The sequence below is a fragment of the Fukomys damarensis genome, unplaced genomic scaffold (genome assembly GCF_012274545.1).
Source record: "Fukomys damarensis isolate Sample0158 unplaced genomic scaffold, DMR_v1.0_HiC HiC_scaffold_9, whole genome shotgun sequence".
NCBI lineage: Eukaryota > Metazoa > Chordata > Mammalia > Rodentia > Bathyergidae > Fukomys > Fukomys damarensis.
Genome location: NW_022900921.1, coordinates 5,872,870 through 5,883,863, shown reverse-complemented (window position 1 = coordinate 5,883,863; position 10,994 = coordinate 5,872,870). Strand labels below are relative to the sequence as shown.

Below are 10,994 nucleotides of genomic sequence, written 5' to 3'. Positions count from 1 at the left end.
ATGCTTGGCCCTTCCTCAATTCACATGTGCTAATTAAGGGAAGGTGGCAGCTTCAGAGTACACAGAAGTCTATCAGAAAGCAGAATCCTGTCCCTCTAGGTAATAGTTATTCTCATCTCCTGCACAGGCCACTGCCTTGGAGCCACTCACACTCAAAACAGCAACACATGCATATGCACAGGCACAGCGCTCCTTGAAGGAGAAGAACAAGCAACTGTCACATGCATGGCATCCATATCTGATCAAACCGGTACTTCCCAGCTAGACAAGGCACAGGGACAAAGCCACCAGTCACAGCTTATTTCGGGACATGGGCGGTCACCATAAAATCGCACACACATTCACAAACACAGATATACAAATATACAGGCACACTTCAAAGTCACTTCAGAATTCTAGAAGATGTAAACCACACATAAATTTATGTTCCCACAGGCTGGTTTGGGCCAAGCGTACTTATGAATGGGCACACACGACAAATACATGCACAAGGATAACAATATTTGCCTTCAGGTATGACTGAGAAAAATAAACAAAATCATATGAAGTGCACAATAGTGCCTGTCACATAAAAAGTATGATGCGAAAGGTTAGCTTTTCATTATATGGTCTCTGTCAACGTATGTAATATATACTCATTATTACATTTCATGTATCTATATGTAAACTTCCATCAGACTCACGTAAATAAATATCCATCAAAGCAAAATGTCCTTCCCAGGCCCTGTGTAGAACTGCACAGAGATTCTCCATGTGGGGGCCCATGAGAACCAGTGTGTCCCTGTGTGTCACAGTGCACAGGGAGTGGAAGGGAAATCCTGCTGGGAGATGGCTGGTAACAAGGCTTTGCAGATGCCTCTGCTTGTGAGAAGACCTGGACCCGGAGAGAGCTGCACTGCCAAGAATTATCCTAAGACAGTCAGCCACCAAGCACTCCAATGACGGTGCTCCTATAGTTACTGGGGAAGGGAAGGGCTGTCTTCTGCCTGCTCCCTTGGAGGAGACAATCGCCAGATTCCCAGGGAATTCAAACCAGCCAGAGAATCCTGCAGAGGCTGGTAATCCACGAGCGTCCCATCGCTCGGAGAAAATCTGAGTAACTCCATCTCCACGGATGGGCTCTAGAGTGAAATGTATATCTGGTTTCTGAGACCCACATGCAGTGGGAAAGCAGAGGGAAGGAGGAGAGAGAAAAAACAGGCAGCGGGAGAAGTAAATACTAGACACTTGTGTGTCCTGCTTGATTCTGCTCTCGACTTGAAGCAAGCCATAGCTCTGAGGGTGAGTTTCTCCAGCTTATGAAAGATGAGCAACAAGGGCCAAGGATTTAGCTCAGTGGTTCTGCCACCTGCCTCCCAAGCGCAAGGTCCCGAGTTCGATCCCCAGTATCAAAAAAAAAAAAAAAAAAAATACCAGAGAGGTGAGCAACAGTCTCTTAGCCAGTTGGAAGCGGTGTATCTTCCTTCTCCCCCAGAAGAACGCCAGCCAGGGCAGCTCCTTTCCCCTGGAAACTATTTAAGAGATTTTTTACCCCACTACAGTGCCTCAGGAAGAGAACTTCTCCTGCCTACCATACTTTATATGTGAAAACCTCTCCTTTCCTTCCAGGTCAAATATTATATAGAGCTTCAGAACTCCAAAATAAATCAAGGATATGGTTCAACTCCTCCCTTTGAAAATGATAAACGGAGCCCACAAGCGGGTACTGGCGTTTCACTCACAAACGACTCCGTTCTCTAAAGATCAAGGTAAAACTTGGCGAGATCTCCAGACGTGAGCTCCGAAGCCTCCCCCACCCTCCCACTGTCTGCGTAGCCCGGGGCCCGGGAGGTGGGGAAGGCGGGTCCGCCCAGAGTCCCAAGCGTTAACCGCAAGCCAAAGTCTCCTACGTGATTGGCCGAGCCCCGGGAGAAGATCTGGTTTTCGCCCGCCGCGGGCCAATGAACACCTCGAGTGGGAGGGTTTGAAGATATTAAGGAGTTTTCCCCCCTTTTTTTTTAATCCTTTCTCCACCCCCTCCCATCGGCTACCTCCCCCACTCCCTACGCCGCCAGTTTGTTAAATTAATGCAGTAAGAAAGTCTGAAAAGCCGAGGGAGTCCTGGCCAGAGGAAGATGGGCGAGCTCAGAACACCGAGATGCAGCTGAAGCCGTGGTCTCCGGAGCCCCGCGGGGTAGCCGTGAGCCCCTGCTGCCCCTGAAACTTGCCCTGGGCTGCCTCACGCCTGCAGCCCGAGCGATGGGACACCTTTCCTGCAGCGATTATAACTTATTCGGCGGGGACCAGAGAGCGGGGATTGTAAGGCAACGGCAGACCGGAACGGAGGCAGGAGAACCAGATTCCCAGCCAGCCCGACACGCTCTCCGAGATTTAACTGAAGGCAGCGTCGACACAGCTTTTCCCTGGCCCCCGACCCCTCAGGCCAGCCCAGAGCCGTAAGCCTTGCCCTCTCGACCCAAGATGCTCTCCCGAGCTAACCCTCCGAGGCCAGCGCTCTGATCTCCACGGAAGGTATATTTTTCCTTGCACGGCGCTGGCCGTTTAAACAGAAAAACAGGGGTGTAAAAAAAAAAGGAGAAGAAAGAAAATATACCCACCCCCAAACGTGCCTCCCCAGCGCCGCAGGGAGCCACAGACACGCTGGAGTTTAACAAACAGCAATACTCTCCGCGCTCCCGAAAAGCAGGGCGGACGCTCTCCGTGGTGCTGAAACGCCTTGCGGCCGCCGCTGTCCGTGGTACCTCCAGCCTCCACGCTCCAGCTCCCGCTGGGGACGCTCCCTCAGCACCCCTTCTCCCCACCTCTGCTTAACATCTGGATTATTTTTCCAATCGCCCTCGCTGGTTTTGTAAGTGCCAATCTGAAACATCTTTGCCCCCGTAACTCGTGGACAACAAAGCACAAGGACCTGGAAAATGTACAGCCTCAGTACTCTCCGACTGTACCTCTGGGAGACCATTGTATTCTTCAGGTATGCAATTTTTCTACTGACCACGCCGCTCTGGTGGAATTGGGGGAAGGAGCACGGGGGCAGACTCCGTCCGTGGTCCGACCGTGGGGGGTGATGCATGCCGCCGCAGTCAGGCCCCTGCGTCCCCCGCCCCCTCACCCCTCCCGCCCTCCGCCCGCAGGGTGTCTGGCTTGTGCGTGGAGGGTCTGAGACAGTCGCTGCTCTGGCAGCTGTTTGCTTGTTTCTTGCGGTTCGTTTGTCCTTCTGCCTGCCACACCTGCCAGCACTGGCTCCCGCGCCTGCCCCCACCCGGCATATTAGCTCTCACTGGGCCGAGGACTTTAAGGGGGAGCTTTAGGAGTTACTCAGTTTAATTAGGACTGCATTCTCTCTAACCGCAGTGCCGAAAACCTCAGCTCTCCCGTCTGGGAGCCAAGTGACAACTAGCGGTGACGGGGAAGGTTGCACTGGAACTCGCTGAACACAAAACATATCATTTTCTCTCCTTTTTTTTTCGTTGTTGTTGTTGTTGTTGTTGTTGTTGTTGTTGTTGTTGTTGTTTCTCCACGGGAGAATGGAGAGGGCTTTCTGCGGCTTAGTGCTAGGAAGCAATCGTGGCCTGACCTCAGTTTGTAAACCCTTGAACTCGGGTGCAGAGTGGAGCGGTTTAAAACAGATTGTGAGAAATATTCCCCTTTTAAAACTTTGACTTCCTCCTCTGTACCACCCACCTCTGCAAACTCCTCTCTGTCCGCAGCAGACCCTGAACTGACGGACAGTTCTTGGTTGGTCCTCTTAACGTTAGAACAAGTGCAAAGTGAAAAAGCATCTCTTTAGGCAGGATTGGAATAGGCCTTTTGTAAGTAGGTGAATCATGCCATCTTCAGAGCTGGTTATGATAAATTCCATTTATATCAATTGGAAAAATTTACTCTTCTTCCATGATCCGCAGGCATCATTAATCTTCCTCATTTGAGATACCTACTTCTCATGTTTCACAGGGGCACTGGATTAAAAGACATTTTTAAACCCCCACTCCAATCATTATAAAAACTGAAAGACCACCGAATTTTATCCTCTAACATAAGAAAACAGCACATAATTCTTGCTTTATTAAGCTTCGTATGAATTGTTGATTTGACTAATCCATTGGTTGGTTTATAAAACTAATGACAACTCCCCCAAAATTATACATAATCCTATGTGATTCTCCCTTCACTTCTTCCTCTTGAGATGAAGAAAAGACCCTTACCCTTCCTTCCCTGAGATAACCAAAGCCCAAGCTTCTAATCTGCAGTTCTAATGATTCTTTGATAGGCCACTATCCTGGCCACAGCTCGGAATGTAAAGAGTCAGGAAGTCAGATAGAATGAAAAAAGTACAATTCGGGGCCTTGTGAAATTTAACCACTTTATGGGTGAAAAAGCAGAATATGTCTTATTAATAACAACAGATTCTTTTTTTCCACTTTATACCTGGTAGAACTGTAAAATGCTGTGGCCGTGGGGAACTTGGTAACATTTATACGCAAATTGATGCTCTATTTGTCTTACCAGAGCCAGGACTGAACTACAGAGATTAAAGGGAAAATTAATAGGACCGAGCACATCATTCTACCCACCCTACATTCCTTTCTTCTTGGTGAACAGTGCGCAATGCTTGACTTTTCTCGCCCAGACACTGCCTTTCCCAAAAGGGAGGCTCAGTCTAGAGGGTCCGCATGGGAATCATTTGGTTTGGAATCCACTGTATGAATTCTTCAAGTAAATTGGTGGAGACCTATCCAGAAATGTCCCTTGCAAATCTTTTCCCTGCGTGTGTGAAGGCACATATGTGTTACGATGGGAGTGAAATAGAACTCCATATGCTTACAAGGAGAGAAGAGTCATAATTTAAGAGGGCTAGGAAGGCAGTGGCACTGTTGTACTTCCACAGCACAGGAATGGCTAATTCACTGGAGAAGTAAGTGTTCATTTCTGAAACATAAAATAAGAATTGAACTATGGAAATACTCCTAGCAATTTTTCAGAGAGATGAAAAAAGTCACAAGAATGTAAACAATGTAGATCATTTCTGTCCAGCTGGTATTTTCATTTGTAATTCGTTCAGTTTTAAGTTTTTAGGTGAAAATTCTGAAGTATTTAGGTCTGGAAACTTACTAGAATGTGTAGGGCAGAGGGGTAAATGAAGGCTGGAAGGCACCTCCCTGTCAGGTTCCATGTGGATAACTCCTTCACCCCGAGGGACAGGCACTGTTTGGGGATGAGCCGATCCAATCATCTCAGGCACCTTAGAGTACACGATGCCAGATGCTCACCTTACTGAGAAAATATGGAGGCTGGGAAAGCTCTTCATAACAGAGGGACCGCTGCCTCCTCATGTAACCAGTGAAAGGGTAACAACAGCAGTGAAACAAGCTGAGCAGCAATAGGAGTAAGTGAGCCCAAAATCCCACAGATGCCAACACAGAGAACAAATAGGGGCCTTAGAAGAGAAGACTTGAGGTCCTAGGAGACCAACAGCATTGTGGCACATCCCCCGAAGCAAAACAGGTGATTTGGCCTAAGTTCCTACACTGATATTTCAAAGGCCTGAGGTTCTAAAATTCTCAAGTAACATCCAAGGGTTCAATAACCTAAATTTTATCATACTTTGGGGATGAGGCCTTATATCCAGACAGACCAAAAATAATAGGCAAAGACTTGTTTAAATAACGGATGCGCACTATTTTGAAACCCCCTTTTAAATCAGAGGGAACTTGGCTTCAATGTCCAGAGCCCTTACAGGGGATCATGGATAGCACAGGCTCAGAAGGATTACAGGATTCTGTTGCCTTCTCAGTACTTAATGGTCCCACCAGGTGTAAACCACGCTTCTCAACCTCTGCACTACTGGTATCTGGAGCGAGTTCTTTGTTCTAAGAGCTGCCCTGTGTGTTGTACGATGATTAGCAGCATTGTTACTGCCAGGGGCACCCTTTCCCTACCTCCCCGGGTCATGACAATCAAAAAAAATGCCTCCAGACGTTGCTAAACAACTGCAGGGATCAGGGAAAGGAAACAAAATCACACAACTTTGGGACCACCCTATAAAATGACCACATTTTTAATCTGATTCTCTTGACGTGTTCACTATAGTAAGGAAGAAGATCTAGTTATCTTTAGAAAATGCCCCTTGTGAAAGGCACAAAGCACTTTGGTGAAACCAAAAGGGACCCAACTTGTGCTTCAGAAGGGAATAAACAGAGGCATATTGATCAGATCTGACCCATGGGTGGCTGTCCCAAAAGATGATCAGTTTTCTTTGTAACCCATCCCAGCAGATGAGTCTTTGCACAGACCATTGTACCAAATATGGCACTGACTTTTAAGAAAGGTCATCAAAACCTTGAGGAGAAGATGTTTCTATACACACTAAGCTCAAAAAGAATGTGGCAAATACACTGTTTCATACCTGGTTAAATAATAATAGTAATAAATAAAACTCCCCAGTTGAAAGGTAAATGAGGTCTCCCTTGAAGTGGCCCCTCTGGCTTCCCAACCTCAAAGTGTGACAAGAAGGGCAAGTGACCCTCTTGATCTGCCCCCGATGGCCCAGCTGTATTCTGCATTGGCTCTCACTCGCTACATCTTGGGCACTGCGGGAAATGTCCAGGAGTTTCTGAAATAGGCCAGGGACCTTATTCTAAGGAAAGAAGCCCATTGGGCAAGTGTGCATCAGGACCAGTCAAAATATCAACCAGTTCGCCCTCCTGGGGGCTTAGGAACCTTAAGAGAAAGTGCAGAAAATGACACATTTTTGTTCCCCAGTGACAGTATGGATGGGAAACCAAGACCATTAAACGGAGTTATGAATCAGCATATAACCTCTGCGTATTGGCAAAACTGGTAATGACCTCTTGGGGACACTTAGGGAATTTGCTTTTGAGGCTACCTTCTGAAAGAGGTTGCACTGTGAGGTGCAGTAGATAAGCAGCCCGTATAGTGTGAGAGCCCTTGCTTCTAAAGTCAGCTCTGTTCCCATCCTACAGTGCGACCATAACAAGTCCCTCGCATCCTGTGTATCCAGTTCTCAACTCAAATGACCGGATCTAAACCCTGCAAGTGCCCCTCAGCCTCTGAGAAGCTCTTTCTCAAGGCCAGGGACCCATACTCACGAAGGCTCAGGATGAACTGGCTCCGGCGGTGCCTGCCTTCATTTCTCCACCAGCCCTCACTTATCGTGTGCTGATTCCCAGGCCAGCACTGGGCACTATGCGGGGATGCAGGCCATGATTGATCCCTGTCCTTGCAGAGAAGGGAGACCTTTCCCCCTTCAAAGATACATTAGCAACCTCTCTTCCGTCTCCCTGGGGCCGCAGAGCCAGTGAGTTGTGCACACTGCTCAACTGCCTCACATTTCTGTGGGTGTCGTTAACTTTATTTCCCTCATCAGCTGGCAAAAGCCAGAGTGATTTTAAAGATGGATGGCGCTGTCTCCCCACATGACCATCTCGCTGCTATTCTGCAGGTCTTAAAGTATGCTTTAGGCAAATCATCCTTGGCCCAAACAGCAAGAGACCCAAGATCAGAATTTAACTACTGGTATCACCTTTAGAGTGTGCTGTGGCCTTCCTGGACCTCACTTTTGCCACCTGTAAAGGGAAAGGATTCAACCAATTTCTCTAAAATTGTGTTTAGCTGGCCAGTTCAGGATTCTTTTTCCAGTCTCTTCCACAAAAGCAGTTTTTACTACAGCTACTACAGCATATTTTAATTATTCCCCAAAAATAGTCACTCTGAGGCACATCAAGGCTCAAAAGTCTGAAAAAAAGAAAAACATTACTAAGCAACTTTAGGCTTGGGAGAGTAATCCTTCTTCCCCTGGACACAGTTATGGGCAGATTCCACAGAGAGGTCAATGCCCCTTCCCCAAGAAATCCAAGAAATGCTTAGAATGATCAGAAAACACGATGCCTAATCAGAGAAGGGATGTGAGAGACAGATCAAAGCATCTGTGTTTTTGTTAGAATTTCTATCTAGCTTTTCCTACCCCGTGAAGCCGATATTTTTAAGATCATGAGCTAAGCCCTCTTCTTCATTAATTCTCCCCATCATTATTAACCAAAGCGTACAAACCCTTCAGAAACACTGAAACCATAGCCCAGGCTATGTCACTGTACTGAGCTGACTCAAGAAGAAACAAAACTAGAGACACACGACACTTCATAGTCCATCCGCAGAGCTGTGTCTGAAGTAAATGCGCAACCTGTTAGTCTTTGAAATGTGTAAAATAGACTCTGAGCCTCCGAGGTTCCCAGGGACCCCACATTGGGAAACATTAGATTTGATTTATTCTATAGAGCTCCAAGAGAAGACCTGGGGTACGCGGTAGATTTGTGTGAATGCACACACAAATTCCACCTCGGTAGGGTTCAGAACCTTCTCGGTTCTGTGGAACGGTGCCACGGACTGACAGGGGTCGTGATAATCCCTGCTAGGCAGGTATGCAAGCGAGACCGGAAATCTACCTCCCAGGAGGCAGGCAAAAGAAATCTACGCTTCTTCTGTAGATGTAGGTTTGTCCTTTGCTGCAGAAGAGTAAGTGAAACGCAGGTCAGAGACAGACCTGAGTGCTGCTTTTTCTCCTCTCTTCCTTCCCATCTGATCTCTGTAAGGTCTCCGAATCATGCCACAAACAGATAGAAACTCGCTAGTATTGTTTTTTATTATTCCTTAAAATGGGGAGGATAATAAATAAAATGGGGTGGATAATAGATAAATCGGGTACAAAGACACAATGCGACAAAGAATTATTAAAAGGAAATCACTTAGTTATGTAAAGGCCTGGCTTGAGGAAATGCGGAGGACCTCAGAATAAGCCAGAAGGACACATCGGAAAATGCCAGGGACCACAGACAAAGCCACAGGGACAGTCAGCATTCACACAGCTGAGGGCCTCTCCGCCCTGAACTCCAAGGAATCCCCTGCAGCACAGCCTAACACACAACCAAAAACACCATAGGGCCGGCCAGCAAACCCATTCAGAAGCACATTAGAAGGAAACAATGCCCTGCCTCACGGAGGGGGGCTTAACCGCGCTGTGCCTATGCTTAGTAAAGAAAGCCCTTAGGAGGGGTGCTGAGGCCCCAAAGCTTTTGAAACTATGTATAAAGGACTCCTTTGTGGTTTCCTGGAGTTGATATTGTCTGAGATTTCTGAGGCTAATGCAGGGCAATTAGATTACCACTTTCTGCCTTTGAATCTGGGTGTCTTTCAGTGTCCATGGCTAAATGAGTTTACCATCTTAACAGGCAGCTGCCAACAATCATGAGTCCCAGCCCTGAAATGGGCAGCCGCTCCGCTCAGCATTTTCTCCACCCTCGAGAGAACAAACCTCTGCCCCCGTCCTTGCTGCCACCTCTTCAATGCACCACCTGCCCTCCCTCAAAACCAGACCTCCCTGAATCACTGAGTCACTGAATCTTGGGGCAGGGAGGGCTCTAAGCAGTTCTGGAATTCAACAGCTCTCAAAACCAGCTGTGAGAGGCTTGTGAAAAACACCGGCTCCAGAAAATGTATTATTAATAGGGTACATCTTACATGAAGTCTTCTGATGATAAACTAACAACGATTTAGAAGTAAGAGGACAGGAGCAAACTGGGAGGAGATGGGAAGGTACACGGCATAGACTGCAAGAAAGGTTTCACAGGTGTGTACCTGTTCCTCTATGTCAATCACACATCTGCAAAGTGGGGGTTTGGGGGGGGGTACCAGGGATCGAACTTGGGTCCTTGCACTTGCCAGGCAGGCACTGGAACCACTGAGCCACATCACCAGCCCTAGAGTTTTTTAATGAAATAAATTTGGTGGTGGCATGCTTATGCAGCATGCACAAGACCCTGGGTTCAGTCCACAACAGTGCAAAAACAGTGGCAAAGTGAAATTCAGATTCCCAACATCGTACCAGAAGTCTTCCAGGAGTGGGACTCAGACACCTGCAGTGCTAACAAAAGCATGTACAGTGTTGCTTTTCAAAATCAGCCTGTAGAGAAATTGCAGAAAATGTCACAAACATGCAGCTTCTGACTGTGGAGGTCTTGCAGGGTAAGGGGCTGAGAGTCTCTACTTCCAAAAGCCCTCAGGATTTCCAGTGTCTCTTGAACAAAAGGCTTGAGTAGCAAGAGTTAAATCATCCAGGGGAGAGGGGCTAACTCCCCCGCCCTCCCTCCTAGATCACCCCTTTCATTTTGCACATGAAGGGAAGATAAATGAGTTCCTCAAAGTTACAAAGTGGCAGGGCTCCCAAAACTACACACAGATGCAACTTCCCCAACGCCATGTGCAGCCCTGTACATCAACTACACAAAGTCCATGTGCCCCGACTCTGCCCCCGTACTTTCCTCCCTTCAGTCATCTCACTCACGGCCCCCAGACCCCCCAGGAAACACACTTGAACTTCAAGAGGGTCCCTCAGGGAGCTGCCCATCCTCGCACTGGTCCTGCCCCAAAACCGCATCACACAGCTGGGAGCTCGGCACAGGGCTGCCTAAGGAGGGGGAGAGAGGTCCAAGGGAGAAGCTGTTCGCACCCCAGGGGCCTTGGGACACAGCAGTGAGCATCTGGGGACTGACGGAGGATGTGGTCCAGGATAGTCAGAAGGACAGAACCTCTGGGTTCTTCCTCCAAAGCTCTCACTGACCATCTTCCTGTGTACACTATCTGATCACCTTTTAAACACCAAGTTAGGACAACGGTTACTAACTATGCTCACTTTAGAGTTGCAGAAACTGAGGCTTGGAGAGGAAAGGTGAATTGCTTCTTGCCAACAGCAGTAACCATGCTGCTAATCTTGAGGTAAAGCCAGGATTCCAAGGCAACTCTGCTTGCTCCTGGCTCACTGTGCTGATGAGGCTGTATTTTCAACTGCACCCCTGGGAGCTGGGGTAGCCCTACAGGGACCTTGGGGAAGGAAAGAAGAGAAACCCAGGGAGCCCACCAGGCCTTGTGTTGAAAAGAGCCTGCATTTCCTTCTCCTATTCTTTTTTTTTTTTTTTTTTTTTTTT

The 10,994-nt window shown here is 47.7% G+C and overlaps 1 protein-coding gene across 1 annotated transcript in view; it reads left to right on the top strand.

The window, feature by feature from the left end:
- Nucleotides 1–1,950: 1,950 nt before the first annotated feature.
- Glra1 (glycine receptor alpha 1) overlaps nucleotides 1,951–10,994 on the top strand; it is a 90,957-nt gene continuing 81,913 nt past the window's right edge. The window contains 1 exon segment of the mRNA XM_033761581.1: nucleotides 1,951–2,971. Coding sequence (XP_033617472.1) covers nucleotides 2,916–2,971 — 56 coding nt within the window. The 5' untranslated portion in view covers nucleotides 1,951–2,915.